Source organism: Triturus cristatus, chromosome 12 (genome assembly GCF_964204655.1).
Source record: "Triturus cristatus chromosome 12, aTriCri1.1, whole genome shotgun sequence".
Taxonomy (NCBI): Eukaryota; Metazoa; Chordata; class Amphibia; order Caudata; family Salamandridae; genus Triturus; species Triturus cristatus.
Window position 1 is genome coordinate 96585431 of NC_140595.1, and position 22312 is coordinate 96607742.

The window sequence follows — 22312 nt, forward strand, 5'->3', positions numbered from 1 at the left end:
CAGTTGGGGCGATGCCTTCGCAGGCACCGCCATAGGGATTGCAATGTCCCTTTCTGCCTGCCCTTTCATGGCTGTTCGACCGCCATGAAAAGGCAGGCAGAAAGTGACTTAGGGGGCCCATAGCAGGCCACCTTTCCCCCTGGCCCTTCGCTATGGGGCCTGAGGGGCACCTATGGTGCCCACCTATGTATCCCTGCACCATGTGACAGGCACCGCATGGTGTCTGGGATGTTTTAAAAGTGTATATTTTCTATTGCGGCTTGGGAAAGTGATCTGGATACTCCAGACATCTTTCGTTGATAGGTATCAGTGACAATGGACCTTGCCTGACCTTGATTTTTACCTGGTTTTGGGTATTCGATTAGTCCAACAGATGACCATCATTATATAATTCACAGACAATTGCTCAAATATATCAGAATTCTGTTGTTGAAATAAGGTTCCTAATGCACCTTGGAAAGTCTCTACACTTACCTACGTTCTACTAATTGGAACACAAGTTCATTATTTTGTGGATTCTGTGAACATAGATTGTTTCAGCATCTTAGTGAAAGTTTTAAAATTTGTCCTGAAGAAGGTGATGAATGTTGTTTGTTTCACCAAAACGCCGCTTCAACACTCTTGAGTCAGCCAGTACTGCCGGAGCCCGCTGTTTCTGTACAATTGTTTTTAATAAGTTTTATCTTACTGTTTTGATGTGTAACATGATAAATGATCTGTATTTATGTTTGTTATAATACTGTAGATCTGATGACTTGTACTATTATCCTTGTGCAAGAGTCTGTTTTCTCTCTTTGTTCTTTTTCTTTTCGTTTCTGTTTAAGATTTTAACACCTGTATCTTCAAAAATTGTTTTATATTGAGGATTGATTAATTGGAACTGTGATTTTGGCTTTTATCTGTGATACACAATTTGTCCATCCAACAGACTCGTCTGATATACAATAAAATATATGAAGATATTCTTTTTTTTAAAAAATATGAATGGCTTTTTATGAATCATAATGAATATAGAATTATATTATGTTCACTTGTTTATGCAATTTTCTTGAGTTTTTAAGGCTTTGTGTTCTATCTAGAAAGTGTGGTCCTCCTCGAATTTGCGCCGAGGGGCTCATAGAACAATACGTTTTCCCTTGCAGTACTGGTCCGTAAGATAGTATTCTCCACTTACATTTAGTATGCTAAGTTAATTATTAAGGGAAAAGGGAGTTATTTTTTTGTTCTTATACTCTCCATTTTCTCCACAGAGGTATACCATTACAAAGATATGTTAACTTTGGTAGAACAGACATCTTAATCAGATTCACTCTCCCCTAAATGGACAGAGGTAATTTCTTCCACCTAGTTAGTTGCTTTTCCACCTCCTTCATGACTCGTTTCAAATTGCAAGAAGGGATCTCTTCAATTTTATCTGTAATAACTATCCCCAAATATCTCCTCTCTTTGCATCTTCTACTGCCCCAGTCCTCCATATTCCAGCACATCACTTCTGTCTTTGATAAGTTTATTGAATAACCTGAAAGGGTCCCATATTAATTTGTCAGTTGTTCCATTCTAATTAATATTTGGGCTGGGTCAGAAGTGTATATTATTAGATCGTCCACATATAGTGCAAGTTTACTATGTGACGGAAGTTGATGTATGGGGGTAATTTGATCATCAGCTCTCACCAAGTATGCCAGAGGTTCTATATATAAATCGAAAAGGAGTGGAGACGGGGCAACCCTGCCTTGTCCCTCTGGATCTCAAAGCTCCTTGTCAAAGTACCATTTATAAGACTGTTGGCCGTGGGATGTTCATACAGCTTTTACATTGTCCTTATGAAGTCTCGACTAAAACCCATGGTATCTAGAACAGCCCATAAAAACCCCTAACTAACACGGTCAAATGCCTTGGCGGCATCTATGGTGGTTACCGCCAACAGAATTGATCGAGCAACGGCTAAATCTATTGTCCCAATCAAAGACAATGTAAGATCCTGTATTTGTCACTTTGGAACGAAGCCTTTCTGATCCATATAGATTAGTTGAGGGGCTACCTCGGCCAATCGGCCCGCCAAGATACCCGTGTAGATTTTTCGTTCTGTAGTCAGTAGTGAAATCGGGCGATCTGAGTCAGTCCTCCTCGGGTCTTTGGCTGGTTTTAAAATCAATGTAATTATAACCTCTCTCCAGGACCTCTGGGTCAACCCTTCCTCTCTGTAAACTGAATTAAAAAGAACTTCCATTTCTGGCACTATCTCATCTGCTAATAATTTGTAGACTTCAATTGGTATAGAGTCGGGCCCCGCAGCTTTGCCGTTTTTCATATGTTTGAGCTGCTCTCTGATTTCACCTTCTGTAATGGGAGCATCAAGTTTATTCCTACCCTCAGTTGTTAAGGCTGGGAGGCCTACATTTTTTAACCAGTATGTCAATACCTCTTCATCTGGCCGCACTGAGTCGGTATAGAACTCAGAGAAGAGGGAGACCAAGTTCTCCTGTATTTCTTCTTCTTTTTTTGTGATAGTTCCCTCCTGATTAATTATCAACTCCCCGATGTGATTTCTCGTTCTCTCAGCCTTGGACTTCCAAGCTAAAAGTTCTCCGGCTTTTTCTCCGTACTCAAAATGCTGCAGGTGCCCAGTGGCCCACCTTTCCCTACATTTTAGGTCTAGTTTGATTTCATAATTAATCCTAACTTCCTCAAGGTTTTTCAGGATCTCCTCCCCTGCTGTATATTGTATGTTCACTGCTGCGCTCTTCTATATGATATCCCAATCTCCTCTTCCAATTTTTTTAAGTCCGCCCTTTCCGCCTTATTCTTAAAGGAGACCAAACTTTGTAGTACCCCCCTGAGATAGGCTTTAAAGGTGTCCCAAATAACTCCTATTGGGGCTGATTGGGTATTAATCTGAAAAAACTCTAGAGACGTTTCCTTCAAGCGAGCAGTCGCATCTAAATCTGATAGTATGGACCTTTTTAATGCCCATCTCAGATTATTCCTCTTTTTTACACCCCTCAGTAGGATACTAACCATAGCATGGTCGGAGATATGTCCTGGGAGTATACATATTTCTTTAAGGCTCCCTGCCAACTCCCTGTCTACTAACAAGTAGTCCAGTCGTGAAAAGTGGCGATATTTTTTACTGTGGAAGGTATATGCTCTTTCACCTTGCTTTAGGTACCTCCAGGAGTCAACCAAGCCCAATTCAGATAGCACATGCTTAAGAGCTTGTCTTGTTTTAGTCCCTTGGTTTTGGGCGCCACTCCTACTGTTGGACCTGTCCAATACTGGGTCTAATAACGTATTAAAGTCCCCCCCCCTATTATTATCGATGCTACTGCCCCAGCTACCATAAGTTGCAGATCTACTATATACTGAGGGTCGTCTACGTTGGGGCCGTAGAACCCGACGCAAACAATTTCAAAGCCTGTACCTCTAAGAGTGGCCATAACCCATCTGCCCGAACTATCAGTTTTAGAAGCGGTCATCTCAACTCCTGACCCTTTCCTTATTATTATCGCCACTCCCTTTGAATTTTCCGATTGATCGGAGGTGACATAGCTCTCTATCCAGTTTTGCTTCCTATAGAGCTCCCTGCTCTCTTATCGCAGTTAGATGGGTCTCTAGAATAATACTTATGTGGGCTAGTGATTCTTCCAAATACCTCATTACCAGGCCCTGTCTGCTTTTTGTTCTTATACCGTTTACATTCCACGTTGTGATTTGTAAATTATTATCCTTCCCGGCCATCTACTTTTAGGTAATCCAACAGACTTGTACCCGGGGATCTCTGCTTCATATTTCTAAAAGAGGAACCTAATAATGTGTGAAATAAGGACTGATTTTTTTGTTTTTTCCCACTGCTCCCTTTTTTTATGCCATCTATCAGACTGTCTGCCTCATCTTTGGACCGTATGTTACGCATTTGATTGTTCCACATAACACGGAGCGTGGCTGGAAATTTTAGTTGAGCCTTAGCACATAGACTATTTAGGCAGCAAGCAGAATAATCTCTTTGACAGAGTACGATAGAAAATTTACCAAACTTTTTCTTGGCTTTTGCCGCTGCAGGTTTCTCTTGAATGGATCCCTATAGACCCGCTGGATCTCCTAGTCAAGGTTGATGTCCAATCTGTCCTTTAAAGCCGTATCCATTAACAATTTTATCACGAAAGCCTTTATGTTTGACCCTTCCTCCTCTTCAGGTATATTTATAATCCGCTGATTATTCCTACAGGAAGGATTTTCTATTCGCTCCATGTCATCTCTGACGTTTGCATTTTCTTTAACCAGAACCTCTACTTTCTAGAGTTTTTAGTTGTATCGTTTAGCATTGAGCTGACTTCCACCTCCAATTGCCCTGTCCGAGCGACCATATCATCTAATTTTTGCGCAAGCACTGAGCAAGAGGCCTGAATATCGGCTTGATTTGCCTCTGATGTTTCAAATCTCATTTTAAGTTCCTCCCGCAGGCCCATAAGGATGGATGCCAGTGGAGCATCTAAGTTTTCTGGGTTGGGTCGAGTTGTTACTAAAGGCTCAGCTTGTGAGAGACAACTTAACGGGGTTGATGGGTTCTCTTGTTCTGGTCCCATCTCGGGTCCCATCTCAGGTCGGTCTACCACCTCATGAGTGGACAAAGCACTGAACATGTTTTGTGTCGTGACCTGAAAAAAATCTCTTCTGCGCCATTTTTGCTCCCTGTTTCACTCCCCCTTTGCCCCCTTCACTAATGCTGCTTTCAAGCATACTGGGGTTAGCTCCACTTGTATTAACAGTCTCAACTTCAATGGGTAAAATTGGCAGCTCCCCTATACTTCTGTTCCCAGTGTCTCCTTTTTCTCCGGAGGCCACCCCGTGTGTTAAGACTTTATAATACGTTTTTAGAGACGGAGTGACTTTCATTTGTGTAGGGGAGATTTTCTTTCCTCTCCCCCTTGGGCTCTTCCCTTGCAGTTTTCATGGTTTGTTTGCCCTTACCACTCTTGGGGGGATAGTACTGGCAGTAATGTCTCCCGGGGCTCTTTTAGCAGAAAGAGTAAAGTCGTCACTTATCCCGTTACGGCTTCCCAAAGTGCCAAAGGTTCTTGCCCAAAGGGCGTATCTTGATATTTTGTCTGGAATTACACTGACATTCTCACCAACCTTAGCTGCAGTTACATTAACCTTCTCCATAAGGGGCAACCACTTCTGAGGTGAGTGCTGTGTGAGTTTATTTAGAACACGCTGACCCTCTCCATTGCACAGGGGCTCCCCTCTGCAATACACTCGCTGCGGGACGTTCCTCCGCTCCACACACGCCGCACTCCGACTGGTTCTGACACCGCCAGCGCTGCCCCTCAGCATACGTGCGGCTCTGACGCACCGTAGCAGCCCTGGTGCTCGCAGCCACGCAGACATTCTCTCTCTCTCCCGGTGTCGAATCCAGGACCGTTGAACTCCTGGCCTGAACGCCGCCGATCGGGGTGTGCGCACTCCGGTATTTCATTTTCACTCATTCTCCAACAGGTTCTGTTCAATTTTGCATTAGCTTCAGTTAAAAAACTCAATTTTAGACAGAGATGGGTGGAACGGGGGGGGGGCGAGGGGGAGGCCAGAGCCCATTACAAGCACCTTCCTCTCCCAGCGGTCAGCGACCGTTTACCTCGCGGTCGCCATGTTACATCCGCCTGTACTCTATATATCAGTGTAAATTCATTTTATATATTTCATTTTAAATACAGAACAAAAGTAAAATGCTCCTGCATTAACAGCGTAATTGTAAATTAAAAATTAATTTAATTAAAAAATATTTAATTAAATAAAATTACTTTCCTGAAGTTTAAATTAAAACATAAATTCCCATTAAGTAAAAAAAAAGTTTGATTATGAATAATAAAATTGATATATAGAATACATTTATAGTAATTTTAATTATATAAAAAAATTGCATTCATTTTTTAATTATAAAGAGGCTGTTAATATATTTTATAATTAATGTTTTATTTTTATATATTTTCTCCAACATGAAATTATATTTAACTTTAAAAAAAATTAATGTAATTTCTCTAATACTGACAGTTTGTCTCTTTTTACAATGCCTCAAGCAATTTTAAGATGCTGACCGTCGTGGTTTGTACACATCCTGTCCGTTGACAATCAATTTTGTTTGGGTCTGCTCTTTCTGTAACTATTGGTGAGAGAACACAGAGACCTGATGCCAAATGTGGTATTTTATAAAAGGAGAGCTAATCAACTCCTGAGTCTTCAAAATCTGCCTCAGTATTGTGCCCTTCTTCTCTAGTGTTGGGTCTTTCATAGCTTCAAGTCATTGAGCTGAGAGTCCTGCAGTAACATTATAATAGCAGTCCCATGTTAATCTTAGTTTAGAGCCTGTAACCTTGGCCTTTAGGAGCTTAGTCGCATCATTTAACAACATGTTTTGTAATTTCATTAGTGTAGTTCTTACTACCCCGACGTGGCATTGAACCACTTGTGGATATTAGCATTCTTCTTTTTTTTAAACAAACTTTATTGAGCACCAAATTAAGATTACAGTGTTATTACTAGGTACGTTATGACATTTTCATTTTTGTTTTTGTTGAGACCTCTTAGTCGAATATATTCCCTCTTGTAGGGTAATACAGTTAAGTGCGAATCATGATACATCAAAATAAAGGCTGTTCATATGTGCGACCAATAATGCGTGCTTATAAAATACGGACTTATTGCCTGGAGCAGTTACAGTTTGAAATGCAATTTAAACTATTACCTTACCTATAACAACCCCTTGCCCTCCCACCTCCCTCCCTCCTGGTCTGCGTTTTTGTTGTTGCGTCCTACAGCCTATTACTGTACATCCATCTAGGTTCCTTTGCTACCAGTTGTTGGTGACGCACTGTCTGGTTACAGAGACAGTCTCGACAGGTCTATGTCGCATGTGGTGTGGCATTATGGATGTACTATGGGGTAGGGGTGACGGGCCCAGGTTCAAGATCTAATTTTGGGGATAATAGCATTCTTCTTAATGTTAATCATTAATCTGGTGATTATTTGATAATGTTGATTATTCTATTAGTCTTGCGCTCTAAAGGACCCATTCCATGTATTTCCTCCAGTGATTTGTGGTAGGTTGCATGAGGTGGAGGGGATGTGTGAGTTCTTGCAATTGGTTGGTGTCATCAATAGATATGATAGAGGAGCTTGAGGGGCCTATTACAATGTCGCTCGTAAAGCCTCCGACCTTAGGTCGGAGGCTTTAGGAGCGGCATTGTCGGTTTCAATTCCGACTGGTTGATAATGATGCAGCCGGTCGGAATTGAAACCGGCCGGTCATTTCAGATGGCTCCCGACAGGCTCCATGAGCCCGTCTGCCAGTCGGAGACCGGCCTGTAATCTAAATGGAAGGCATTTCCGCCTTCTGGATTAGAATGCAGGGTTTCCATTCTGGCCTTTCCGACTTGGAAAGCCTGTTGGAAATCATGTTTGAGTGCCCCTAGTAGGGCCCATTCTGTTTTTGGCTTCCGGTTGGGAGCCGAGGGGGCACCTTGTTGATCGCTGCAACTTGTGGCAGGCACCTTGAGGTGCCAGCCACGGGGTGCAGGGATGAACTCACTCTCATTCCTCTATGGGAGCTTATGATACGGCCGTAACACGAGCTCCCAAAGAGGAATGGGAGTACTGTTCAGTAGCATTGTAATCAGGCGGTAGGGACCGCAGACTGGAGGTCGGTCGGTCCCATTTCCGCGACTGTGCCACCCAACATCGTATTTGGCCCCCAAGTGTTCTTAATATGTAGGGATATGGTTTCAAAGAAAGAAAAGTTGTGGCTCATGAAATTATATGTGGGTATCTTGAAGTAGGCTAGAGAGAGAGAAGGCAAGCAGGGGATAGGAGAGAGGAGAGGATTGTGCGACAAACAAGAAACCAGAGGAAAACAATTGATAGGTTTAAGTGCAATTTTTCTTGCAGGGTTTTAGGAATATAGTGGCAAGAGGTGTTTTGAGGCAGCATTCAATCTGAGTATGTAAAATTGTATAAAGAATGCCATGAGATAGTGTATTCTGTTGTAGAATCTGTATAGTGCTTACTACACCTTTGTGGAGCATTAGATAAACAGACATAGTTCGCTACACAATGTGGGTATGTGGTTGCAAATGTGTTGCCTTTGCCTTGTGCCTATGTGGGAAGTGTTTGGATTTTGCGCATGATGTCTATTGGGGTGCGATTATCACATTATGGGACTCAGTGTTATAGATGATAGAGAGATAGTGTGCAGTAATCTGGCAGCACTTACTCATGTGTTGTCTTTCCATTAGTATTTTATGTTATTTGCTGTTTTTTTCATCTCCGTTTTTACGTGTTCTGAGATTCCATGAACGTGCAGCACTAGTCAGTATTTAATAATTTAATGACGATAACTTTGATATGAACTCGTGTTGCAGTTAAGTAAGCTTCACTGTTACTAACTCTACTACAAGAAGTATTCTGCAGTATGCTCTGGCCATGAATTTGCTGCCATTTGTCTAACGTGCATGACTAAGGACACTTCTCATTATAACTTTTATGAGTTCTTCTATTTAATTATTTCTGCCAGCAGGTTTTATGTAAATGTAAAGTCCTACTGTTCTGAGGGACATTAGCCACTGACTTCCTGATACACTAGAACCTTATATCGGAAAATGTAAGCTGCTTCTTAAAAGGTCCCTCTTACTGCTTTAATAACTATAAAACATTTTTTGTGTTATAGAGAGTTAAACTCTTAATCTCCGTTGTCTTGAACTCCCTGATCTGGTCTATCAAGGTTACTCTTTAGGAATCTTCTATGATTTTGCTTATACATTTCCAGTTAACTCCAGCATGACACTCACCTCAATTATAGTGGAACTCTCCCTCTCAATACAAAATCTACATGTGTGTCTATTTAGCTCAACTTCCCAACACCAATATCTGCGATTCTCAATGCCACAAATGTGCTCACATCATACTATTATTAAGTTTGCAATGTTTAAAAATACCATCCACATAAAATGCCCAATCATGCTTTTAAATAATTTGCCAACATTCTGTCTTCTTTATATATTAAACAGTCTCAGATCTGCTAATCCCACCATGCTGACATCATTAATTTCAGTAAGATTTGCAGCTGTGCATTTTCAAAACCTTGACTTTCTGCCGACCATCAACTGATTGTGGCTTCATTGGTCCATGAAGGGTATTGCATCTTGCATGAAAATGGGGGTCTCAAACAAAGTAGCAGCATTGCTTCCATCTGTAATCACTCATTACACTGCAGAATATTTCTGATTACCTCAAGCACCATGATTTGAATACCTTAACATATTATAGTTACTTCTGCTAACACCTCACTTCCAATCATTTGCCATCCATTTAAACTTGGTTGAAAATTTACTGATGAATTTATGGAGTACGTTACCCTTAACCAAATGCTCTTAGGGGATATCGGTATGAAATTCACTTTGCCCTAGCTATCCTCCTTCAATTACAAACCATTATTCAGCTTTCCTCCAAAATCTAAAAAGAAAATCTGATATAGTCCCATCATTGCAGACTTCCCGGTTCTGGTGGCTGGAAACAAACTCGCACTCTGAAGTGGATGGGTCAAAATGTGATAGGGCAGGATATGGGTTCTAAGTAGAGATGAGAAAGAATCACTGGAACTCTCTTATAGCAGGAAAAAAGAATGAGGTAGGAATTGAAAGAAAATCACCAAAAGGTCTAATTTCCTAAGCTTTTAAGATAGAAAAAAATAGAACTGTTGTGGGAAACATGAAGGTCTTATCTGATACTGTGAAAGCCACACAGATACTGTCCTTCTGTGGCTGTGCCACTTTATTTGCCTTTCATGATTTCTGATTGGTTTCAGGAGTTCAGGCTCTGGGTGTGTGTGAGAGATGCAAGGGCCACACAAGGGATATCAGCACTACAATAGCAGAACTTGTATAACTGCTGCCTCCAGCTTTCTAGTGCGGCATGTCTGGAAGCCCCTTACAGTGTAAACTGCTACCCTGCACAATGAACGTCTCTGACCACTTCCCTGTCCCATTATGTAAATTGTTCACCTTCCACGACTCACCATATGTTAAGCTGCTTACACACGTATGGAAACATTTATTGAAACACATGACATCTACTGTTCTTTATCATCTCATTCTATCTGCTTTGAGTTACCCTGATCCTAATGCAGATATTTGCACTGCTTTAATAGAATAAAAAGTCATCATCCAAGGACAACTCAAAGGACTCCAGGACGGATTTTATCAGTAGTTACTTTTTGGACTGAATGAGGCTCAAAATCAAATTACTCTAACACAAACTAGCGCTAAATACATGCCCTGAAAAAGCTTGCAGTCTTTTGCAACGGTATCGAAACAATCATCCCTATACTCCCATGTATAGAGTCAGGTATTGGATTCTAATTCCTTTTGTATTTTCTTAAATGAAAAGAAAATGTTTGACAAAAAAAGGAAAAAATAAATACAATTTTGGATCATCTTTTCAACTAATGTAGTAAAGATTGGTAATTTCTCTTCACTTCACAAATGCATTCTATGACTGGGAAGTTGGGTCATTTCCAGTAAAATCTAAACATCTCCTTAGAAAGAAATTCTGCAAAATGCATTCTTGGGTATTTCTGTAATTGTTGTTGTATGAGACTACTGATATTCCTCAGTGTGCAAATGTATTGTAACTTAAAAGAATGGAGGACTGGTATTTTGAGTAAGTAATTTCCCTTATTTTTAAGAGTAACATTTTTGCTTTCTCCAGTGTCCATGATTTGAAATTAAAATCTGAACACTAATGCTGCAAATAATGTATTCCTTTTTTCTTTCTTCTTTTTCAGAGTGCAGTCACATTTCCAAACAAGGTATCTACACATCAGCAATCCTTAGTTTTAGTCAAGAGACTCTTAGCTGTTTCCGTATCCTGCATAACATATCTCCGAGGACTCTTTCCTGAATGTGCCTACGGCAGTAGATATTTAGACGGTAACATGAAATTCTTTCTTACTTTTGTTGAATGTCATTGACTTGTGTCTTATTTCAAGCTTTAGATTATCTCATTTATGTTTTGATAAATTTACTATTAATAAGTCTCCTGTCATTTATGGTTGAATGAGCATTGTTTGAATGAACTGGAAACATGAAGTGTCATGTCGGTAGGAAGGTTATATGGTGATTCATTTCTATTCCTTAAATAATTATTGAGACTGTACAAATTGTAATGGTGTCAGCTATACCAAAAATGTATTAACTTCCAAATTAACCAGTTATAATTTTTAGTCGTTTTTGTCTGATAAACTTTAAAGAATTTTAGAAGTAAATTATCTGAACACCTTCCACCACAAATCCCTACCTACCTATTACAAGAAGAAGCAGAAACAGCCAGTTGTGATATTAATAATTATGTTTATCTATCATCATACCTTTGCAAACATGCAGGAACTCCAAATTACTTTTTACTGTATATTTCTTGTGAGAAAAAGCATTAAATAAATGATAGAACATTGGGGAGGAGCTTGCACTCACCCTCCTCATTATCCCTGATATTTCCAGGTTTGAATCTACTCAGGACCCTCTGTTTTTTCATCACTAACTTTACTACTCCTGCTGCATTGAGTTTCGAAGTATTATTTTTTAAGGCATTTGACATCGGGGCACTTAACATCAGTGAGGTCTAGAACTTCTCATTCACTCATGAGTCTAGAGGACAGTTTCCCAGAGAGAGCAGTTAGCTACTGCTAATTTTAACATTCTGTACCTGATAGGCACACCTGAGTTAATTTTTTTACTTTGTCAATGCTTATAACACTTACATTTGAGGCGATAACTTTTCTTAGGGATTTTACTGCCTAAAACGATATTGTTGACCTGAGAGAAAGAAGTTAAATTTTCAAAAGTATGCAAGATTTACAGTCGTAGATGGATATCTTAATGCTCCAGTCACAGAGGATGAGGCTGCTCATGTAGGTAACAACTAGCTTTCAAAGCTGGCATCAACCACCCCCAGAGTAGTTGCGAATCCCTGTTCGCTCTAAACAGGATTACTTTAAACAGAGAAGCTGGGTGTTTTAATTAGTAGATGCAATTCAGAATGACCGCCTGCTCCTATATTTTGAAACACTTTGGTGCTGTGATAAACATTATGTCTTCATCATTGAGGCATGGTACGTTTCCAGATATTGAAGCAGGACCATGATCCCTAGCTTATATTCCTAAAAAAGGGGAATGACTAGCCGACAGTTTTCAACTCCTAATCTACTGTCATGGTTGGTTGAGATATCCCCACTTGCCTGGCAGGGATCTCTAAATATGCCAGGTGTCCTCCACCAGGGGAGCTTTGTGATAATTATTGCATCCCCAGTGATTTTTCCTGACATGTTTTGGCATTCCAAACCTACGGAATTTTATCAGGGAAAAAGGCACATAAAAATCAAAGCTTATCTAATTTGGTTCTTTAAATACCTCCCACTCATCCTACCCATATGAAGTCATGATGTTAGGGCCTCATTGTGAGTTTTTCAAACGTCACCCAATCTATTAAGAGAGGCAGAGGACCAACCTCCTCCAGAATGGCAGTGCCCCATCTACCAAATGTTGATATTTTCTGCTTGTTACCCCTGTGTGAATCACCACAGTCACAAACAGAAACATCTACATCAGAAGGCTCTCCCTAAATAGGACTAGCCTTCCAACTTTGAAGAGTATGGTCCTGTGTCAAATTGGTTTCCAGGAGCAGAGTCATCTGCCTCTACTGGAACAAAAACTCAGAAGACCACACACCCCAATTGAGGTTCGGATACCCAGGGGATGGCGGAACAGGGCTTCCACTCTTAATGGCATGAGTCTTGTTTCAGCCATCCTTTAAATGAGGAACTAAATGTGCCCTTAGTATGAGCCCATAAATAAAACCTGTTTTAATTTTCTTAATTTGGTTTTTCACTCCAAAACAGCTTTCCTCAAATAAACATTTCCATGCAGCCACTTTAGGTAAGAAACACAGACCACCTGTTAATACAATCCACAATACAATGTTAATATTGATATTTTTCAACTCTGCCTTGGCTGAGGTAAAAATCCAATGACATTAGGGGTGGGAAGTCCACAGCCTAAATTTGAAATTAGGTCATACTTGTCTGCACTGGTAAGCTATCTCAGTAGACTATAGGCCGTTTACGTTTACTTTATTTAATTGATCCAAGTGCTGACATTGAAATGGTAGGACACTAATGCCTTATCTGATCATTTGGAAAGTTTTCAAGTATTGTTCAACACACCAGAGCTTGTTATGGCCTTCATAGGCCCCAAAGTCTATCTAATATTTTGAAATAACATAAAGAATGACTATTAAACCATGTTGTGTTTGCCCACTGTTTTTAGGGGTACGGGTAAATTCTGCCTGTTGATATTTTTTAACAGAAAAAAAAATAATTTTAGCTTTGGAGACCCAGATAACTCTTATGTTGGGGGTCATTAGAAAATTCTCATAGTGGCAGCATGTATTAGAGAATTGTTTACTGTCTTGCTTTTATCACCTGTATACACATGACGTTTAGTGCCTTATAAATCTCCCTTAATTTTGACTTGATTTCCAGCCTTCTGTTTAAAGTGCAGCATTGGTCACTAAATGCCGGAGGTGCTTCTGCCTATAACAGTTGTAATATTTACCTATGATAATTTACAGAAAAGTGATTTTGTTTTTGATTTAGGCCTTTGCATTAAAATTTTGAGAGAAGACAAAAACTCTCCTGGTTCCACTCAGCTTGTTAAATGGTACGTACTACCCTTTAAATTGGACAAAATATAGTAATATTTTTCAAGGACAATAATAGTACATTTTTAATATGGCACAGGCAGAGTGCATATATGTAAAATGTGTAGATGTTGGTTAGTAATATTTATGCCAAAGTATCAGATTGCACAGGCACTGCAATAAATACACTGCTGACTTTGAATTTTGGGATGTAGAATTTTGATGCATTTACCAATTATTTGAGTATTCAGCCCTCTGATTTGTTGATTGTTGTGCCCAATGCTTCATGTATTAGATCTTGGTGTCTTGAGTAAATGAATCGTAGAAGACTGATCTGCAGGGTGAGATATGATGGAGGAATGAGAACTGTTTGATATTGCTATGCTCTTTAAAAATACTCGTTCAATGTTTGATCCTTTATTGTGCTTATTCACCCCAAACGAGCAAGTAGTCATTCAGGCAGTCCTCTATTATGTCTTGGGAAAAAGAGATGGTTCTTGTGACTAACACCATAAAACCGTCAGAGTAATATAGTTTGACTTCCCTATGCAAGATGGGGATCCTGCTACTACTTAAAAGAAGCGTACTAACTTTATAGCTGCTGAGACCAATACAGAGGCGTGCCTGGTTTTATCAGAGATGATGCCATGCTCTCATGTCAAAATTCTGAATATACAAAGCAAAGGGTAAAAGTATGATTATGCTAAGTTCATGTGGATTTGACATGGTTGTCGTTTTCACGAGTTCTACTCTCCTGCAATATGCATGTTGGGGTACTGTTATTTGTAGAATTAGGTGAACGTGTAATGATAGGGCTTTTGCCTTTGGTAGCAAATTCAAGTCATGTAGGTAGCATAAATATGAGGAAATAGTGATTTTAAGATGGCAATTTAAAGTCGGCTCTGCATTCTAGGTATGAAAAATGGTGCAGGAGAAATTCAGGAGTCAGTATAGAATAAATTGAGGCTGGCCAGTTGGGTAGAGTTTAGAAGCCAGAGTAGTAGTGGTTATTTCTGAAGAATAGCAGCTTCAGAATGAAAGGGGGGAATTTCAAGTGAGATGTTATGAACAGAATTGAGAGACTGCAAGGAAAACAACAAACGGAAGACACAGAGAAGCAATAGGTGTGAATTAGATGATGCAGAAATAGACCACCAAAAGAACATTGACACATGAAGAGGAAACAAAAATGGCCTGTTTTTATTTTGCTCACCAGTCTTTCCAAGGAACCTCTTGTCAATTTGTGAGTCCATTGGCCAATCTCCCAATTGACCTGGAGAGGTTAGCCACCAACTTGAGTTGGGCCGTGCATTAAAGATGCCATATGCTATCTGTCTGCAACAACTGCTTTAAACATGGCACCCCAAAAGCCCATCCCAGACCAGGCCTTACCCTTGCTGTTAAGACCCCCTCAGTTTTCCAAGGCAGGTGGAGGTAAGCAGCACAAACCAATCAAGAGATCTGGACGAAAGAAGCGGGTTCCCATGTTCGGTCCCCTGGCCCATACCCCTTCCAATCAGTAAGATACTGTAGCTGTCCACAAATCTGTATTCACATGTATCCTCAATAGCAAGGTCTTCATACTCCAGGATTTCACCCATAATTTCCAGAGGTGAGAGACTGAAGCCCAGAATGAAGAGAATGGTAGGAGCTTGAACAAAGACGCATATAAAACAGGACGGATTTGCAAGTGAGAAGTAGGGTCACTGGATCGATGACCTTTTCAACAAACGAGCCAACGAAAAGAGGTTTAAACTTCGTATGATACCCAGGCAGATTTTGATACTGGATGGATAGCCAGTTTACTCCAGTATTGGAACTTTCATAGATTCACATGCATGAATCATTCCTCGTCATCGATACTATAAATAGTAGTAGTAATAGTAATAATAGTCAGTCAATCTTTATTTTTCGATCAATTGAGATCATAAAAGACAATGTTACAGTAAGAGGAGCAATTAACCTTCCATAAAATGCTACAATCTATATACAATGTGCACTTATAAAAAAGATATCAATCATGTTAAAAACAAATCCATACATTAAAATCCACATATTCAAATTTGTGATTAATAAAACAGATTGATCTGAAGTTCATAATTATGTTAAAAGGGACATAAATGAGTCTATAATACAATTGGCGTTGAAACAAAGGAAGTACTTTTTTTGGTGCTCATAACTTTGTGAAGTACTAGTGGTAGATACTGTTAGAAATGGGATTTCTGGTTGGCTAAGGCTTGCGCCAAAGTCAGGCAGAAACCACCACTCTAGTCAGGGCAAGGAAGTTACACGCCAAAGATAACCCCTGCTCACCCCCTTGGTAGCTTGGCACGAGCAGTCAGGCTTATCCCTGAGGCGATGTGTAAAGCGTTTGCGCGCGCACCCAGCAACAACACCCAAGGCCCACCACAAAGGAAACTCCACACAAGGTATTCTATAAAAATAACCTTTGTATTATACACAACACATTAGATAAAAACACACACTCTACAATGTGCCAACAGGCACGGGCAGAATTTACAAGGGATTATATGTACAGGGGACAGGGCCACATGGACCACTGTCGGGAATTAGCACTTTTGGAACATAGGAATAATACTGTAGTACAAAATAGCAAATGTAGCACACAACCAGTGACTACTGGTATCAGGTAAGTACCACCTACGCAACCCTAACCACCTTAGGAAAAATACTGCGCAGGGAATCAGGACCTCACTAGCACCACCTGTACTAGGAGAAAAGCAACCACCTAAGTATCACAATACCTGTAGGGGTAAACGCACATAAACACATGATGCATAAAATACATTCAGCGGTGTAAAACAAAGCACATGACGCATAAACACATTCAGAGGTGCAGGAAGGAACAACAGCGCAACACTTCACATGAGCCACCACCTGTGGCAGTCCCTGGGCCAACTGGCCTGGTAGGGGCTAGGACGCCCGGTGTTCCGCAAAGTCAGGGGCAAGACTGCGCAGGAGGCGCAGTCCCAAACTCAGGGGGTCACAACCTAAACGTAGCAGTTGCCCACTAAGTGCTGGGCAACTGTGAACAGGGAGCGTGGGCACCACTGTGCCCCTTGAAGTCAATCTGCTGCCCTGGGAGCCTCTCTAGGCTCTAAACACATGCCCCCTAGAGCCTCGCGGGCTCTAAATAATAATGTGCCCCTTCGTTGGAGCCTTCACGGCTCTAGGACCCTGCGCCTTTGTTGGAGCCTCGGGGGCTCTGGACCAACTGTGGGGCAACGTTGGAGCGGCCCGCTGCCTTCCGGGGCCGCTCTTTCCTGCCAAACTAATGCCCCCTTTTATGTTGGAGCGCACTCGCGCTCTGGGCCCATCAACACTGTCCCGTCGGAGCCTCACAGGCTCAAGCACCACTGCCCTCACTCACCGGGATCCTGGCGGAGGCGGCGCTAGCGTCTCTGAAGGCGGCGGGGCTCTCCTCTTCCTCCTCAGAGCCCCGCTCGGGCAGCCAGGACCTCAGGGACCCTTCGCTTCTCGGGCGAGGGCACCGGGCGCAGAGTCTGCTCCTGCCTGCTCCGGGGGCCAAACAAACCGTCGCGAGTCCACGAAGGGAGGCGGGGTAGGCTCCCGCCCTCCTACTTCCTGTTGTCCCGGAGTCCCGCCCCCGGCCTGCCTGACTTCCTTCGAGCCCGGCCGCGGCGGTGACTTCTCTCGGCAATAAGAGGGGTAGGCTCCCTCGCGATATGAAATATACGGCGGGGTGGGCACCCGCCGTGAAATTAAGACAAACAAGCGGGGTGGGCACCCGCCAATGACCACGGCAATGTCCCTGGCAGGGTGGGCACCTGCCAGGGGACTTCAGAATCTGTACAGACGGGGCAAACGCCGGGTGGGCACCGGCTTTGAGAAATAAAGCGCTCTGAGCGCTAAAAGGCAATTACAAGCGCTTCCAGGCGCTTGAGGGACAAATAAAACACTCCCAGCGCTTTGGCAAATTAAAGCGCTCCCAGGTGCTTTGGGGAGCAGGAAAGTACCAAAGTCCAGCAATGTTCTTCCCTGCATGCAGCAGGGCAGGGGTGGGGGGCAAGGCTGGACCCAGAGCCAGCTCACTGGGCCTCCAGGCAGGGAGGTAGTCCAGGTGGCGGTCCTCTGGTCCAGCAGCAGCAGCAGCCCCCCTCAGGTAAGATCCTGGCAGAGAACAGTTTCTGTGGGGACACAGCCCCATTTTTATACAGCAAACCCCTTTGTTCTGGGTTCAGGGTGAGGGGGAAAACCAGTCGCAGCTGGTTGGGGAGCACCCTTGATGTGCTCAGCCCCTCACTCTATTCATTGGCCGGGCTAGGGTCGTCAGTCGCACCGCAGGGGGCGGGGCCAGCATTGTGTGTGGAAAACCCTGTCCTATTCAGGACCCAGGTGTACTCCTCCCACCCATCTAGCTGCTGATCTCCCCATTCACCACTGGGTGACTCATCCTGACTCTTGGGGAATCCCTAGCCCGTCACATGACATGACCAGCCAATCATGCGACAGACACACTGCACACAGAAGTGCCCACTTCTAGAAGTGGCACTTCCACACTAGGTACATGCACGCCGCACACATCATCGCGCAGCATTCACTCCCACGAGTCCGCACATACCAAACTCTGGCCTGCACACCCCACGCATCAGGAACTACTAGGGACACATACATTCCCCATGCATTCCTATGGGAGGGCAGGCCTATCTCACCACATGCACTCACAGCGCGCACGCACTTTACCCTGGGACACAGGGAAAGTGCGCAGAAACCAAAAAATCACCACACCAAGTCACCAGTAAAAAGCAAAAAAAAGTTCAGGGGTGAACCTGCCAGAAGGGCCAAGTCCAACAGATACACTAAAGAAAGGCTATAATATTTATTGCAAATAGGGAAGATGTTGCTGCAGTAATAACCAGGAATGCCACCTAGTTTCATAGTAGCGACCACTTTTCAGGTGCAATACCCACGTAACCATTGATACCTCATTTTTTTTTTTTTGATTTCTTTTTTTTTTTGATTTCTTTTATTTACGAACTCTGATTTAGGTAAGCTGGGGTGTTCAAACCAGTTTCTGCCATTTTTCTTTTCCGGATTGACCATGCCCAACTTAAACATTTAGCAACAGCTACTGCACACTAGGCACCAGTGTCAGTCTGCAATATTCTCATCGCCATGGCACTGCTCCTCACGCCTAAGTTTTTACATAGTGGACGCAACCATTTGTTGCGTGGAGCCTGATATGCCTGACAGACAAATAGAATGTGTGAATAATTTTCATTATACTCCAGACACATCTTGCACAGACTATCATTATCCCAGTGCCACTGTGAATACATTTAGGGGTAGTGTGCCTACCCGGAATTGAAAATATAAACCTCTATCCCTGGGTTTGGTGATAACATCCCAATACTGCTCATATTGTGAGCTGGGCTTAAACTCTAAATATTTGCCCATCAATTATGTGGACTCTGAGGTAGAAATGTTATTATTTATTACCATAGACCAGTATAGTATTTGCATCTCTCTTTTGGGGGGAAATTGATGGGTCTCTGGCTCATCCCACAGGTGTCCCATACCCATACTGACCAATGTAGGTTTCAAAGTTTGCAGCCACTTGATCTTACATGAGGTATCTAAGATCCGTACATCTTTGAAAGCAGCTGCATATTGAGACAGCTCAGGGGTTGTCCATAGTCTCCGCCAGTACGCTATAAGGCAAAACTTAGCAACCTCTTCCAGTCTACCACAACCCAGGTCGTGGAAGACTGGTTTTGAAGGTGTGCTCTGTGGCAGTCCAATAACACTTCTCCCGAATTTGTTCAGTGCTAAGACTAGTGGCTTTATATCACTAAAACCCTATAATTCCGCACCATAGGGGACAGCGGCTAATACTTTGGTGTTCTATATCTTAAGTAGGGGATGCATAGGTTGAATATGGGAGGTCTTAAATTCCTTCAGCAAAGCACCAGCTAATTGACTATGCTTTAAGGCCAGAGTGTTTGTCTGATCATTCCAATTAAGTCTATTCCCCAGCGTGATCCCCAGATAATTAAAAACAACAGTCTGCTCCAGCAGTTCTCCATTAAGAAGCACCCTACCCTTAATTACTCTATGCTTATGCAGGACCATAAACTTAGTTTTATCTGCATTGATCACCAACCCTCGATCTTTACAGAACTCTTCAAATCTTAGTAAGGCCCTCTGCAGACCACTCTGGGTTTTAGAAATATTCAGGGTGTCATCTGCAAACATAAGTATAGGGATTTTGACACCTGCAAGGGATGGTGCATCAGTTGAGAATGCAGAAAAATAATCTACAACACCATTCATAAACAGTGAAAATAGGGTCGGTGCCAGAACGCACCCTTGACGCACTCCTTTCAATACTGGAAATAGACCAGTTTTGTTGCCCTGGGTGCTCCAGCGTACTTGGGCAAAATTTCACGTATATAATTGCTGTACAGCAAATAACATTTCTGCCGGCATGCCGAAATCTTTGCATACGCTCTAACGTTTACTCCCCGAAACGTGATCAAAGGCGGATTTTAAGTCCATAAAGGCTGCGTAAATGGTGCCACCAGCCAATACAACGACACACCAATAAATCAAAACAAACCGAAAGACCTGGTCTATTGTGCTCACGTTGGAGCGAAATCTTGCCTGTAAAGGGGTTAATATCTTATTATCATTGATCCAGTCTCGCATTCTGTTTAATGCTAATAATAGTACACTGATAGGTATAGACTAGGAAAGGCCTAGGCCTCTCAGTTTATTAATCTATCATAGTCCTTATTAAGAAAAGGAACCAAAGTTTTGCTTTAACCAATCAGCATGACTCACCCTCTAGAACACTCCAGAGAGAAGCTCAGTACCTCAGATTTTCTACCGCACGTTGTGCTAGGGAGTCTCCTCTGAGCTCTGCTCCGTTTTCTCATCTGAAGAACATTTCTGGACTTCTTTCCTCAGGAAAGTACTTTCATTTGATTGTATATTCATAGACCGATATTTCATCCATCCTGTATATCTACTGGTGTTTACCAAATCTGAATGGGTTATGGCTGATAAGGCTAAGAAAGCTCTCTTCAGGTAGTGTGCCACTTGTTTGAAGAAGAGATTGTATATAGAGGACCCTCATAAAGACTGCATTTATTGTCTGTATCAATCTCAAAAGGTGTCAGACTGCAAGCTATGTCGCACTTTTTCTAACAAAACCCTCATAGACCGGGAAGGAAGTCTTCTTATCTGGTTCCAGAAATTGAAAACCCTGTCTGACCCTGTATCAGACTCTGAGAATGAGCAGTCTGCTTCTGTAAAATTGTCTAAAATTTCTTCAAAGAGGGTGAGAGAATCTTCACAATCAGATAAAGAGCCTTTCAGAAAATGTCCCTTCATGAATTTTCCTCTGAGCGCAAAAAAGGTTCTCACAAAATAGAACAGCCATCCAAGACAGTTTCTAAGCCAAAAACACCACCTACAGAGCTCAAATTATTATTCAGAAAGCCTGCTTCTGACAAGCCGTCAGCGAGCTCTCTGTCAGTGTAGAGAAGTGTTTCAGCACTGCCGATGACCAGAGGCGGCACTTCAGGCACATCGACAACTTGTTCTATGGCCCTCTCTTCTTCGACGACATCTTTATCATCATCAACGCAAGGTCCAGTCTCCTCAACCATTCCTCTCACATCGTCATCTAAGGAGGCGGAGCTCTCGTCAACAAAGCACTCGTCGTTGCCTTTGAAATTAAAGTTGACTACGGCATCATCGGCATCGGAAAAAGTGCAGACGGAGAAGTTGACAAGGTTACAGCGGTCGACGACGCCGTCGGCAAAATCTTTGTCGGCGACGAAGTCATTGTCGTCGACAAAGCCACAGCCAATGACCAGGTCATCTTCGCCGACGGCGTCGCCATCGACGACGAAGTTGAAGGTAGCGGAAGAGAAGACATCGTCGTCGATGAAAATTGTGTCATCGAAGGTCCTTTCACCGGCAAAGACACTGGCAACAGAGATTACGCCAGAACATACCTCTCCCCGTGATAAAATTACATCTCTTTTGCCCACTCATCTTCTGGAGGAGGGAGAGTCTGAAGAAGAGGGAGGTTTTTTTCGGGGATGCATATTGCCCGTCCGAATTGCACATTAAGTGTCAGCCAGTCGATGACGAGGATGATGATCAACAGTACTACATTCAGGCATATTTTGTTCAATCTGAGCAACAACACCAGCAGTATCAGGAAGATATAGTCACAATGCACTCTGCATTACTATCAGATCTGCAGTTCATGTTACAAGATTACCGGCAGTGCTTCCCACATAGAGAACTAGCTACTAGAACTCCACCTCCTCAGGTGGCATCACCAGTACGCGTGAATATTCCTACATTACTTTCTGTACCAAATACTCCTCAATGTGTTCCTCTCCAGGAACCGGTCTCTTCAGATGAAGAGGGAGAACTTCAAGATACGGCCTCGGAATGGGACGATTACAGAATGTCCTTGCCTGCCTCACCTACACCTAGTCCGGTTGATTCCCCACCAGAGGATATTGGGGGATTTCACGATTTATTGTAGCGTGCAGCGAAAAGATCTGCT

General features: G+C 42.4%; 1 protein-coding gene across 1 annotated transcript in view; it reads left to right on the top strand.

Moving 5' to 3' along the window:
• Positions 1-22312, top strand: part of HORMAD1 (HORMA domain containing 1) — an 863212-nt gene that overhangs the window by 65521 nt on the left and 775379 nt on the right. Inside the window, exons 3-4 of the mRNA XM_085638767.1 lie at positions 10832-10976; positions 13697-13760. Coding sequence (XP_085494893.1) covers positions 10832-10976; positions 13697-13760 — 209 coding nt within the window. The remainder of the gene's footprint in view (positions 1-10831; positions 10977-13696; positions 13761-22312) is intronic.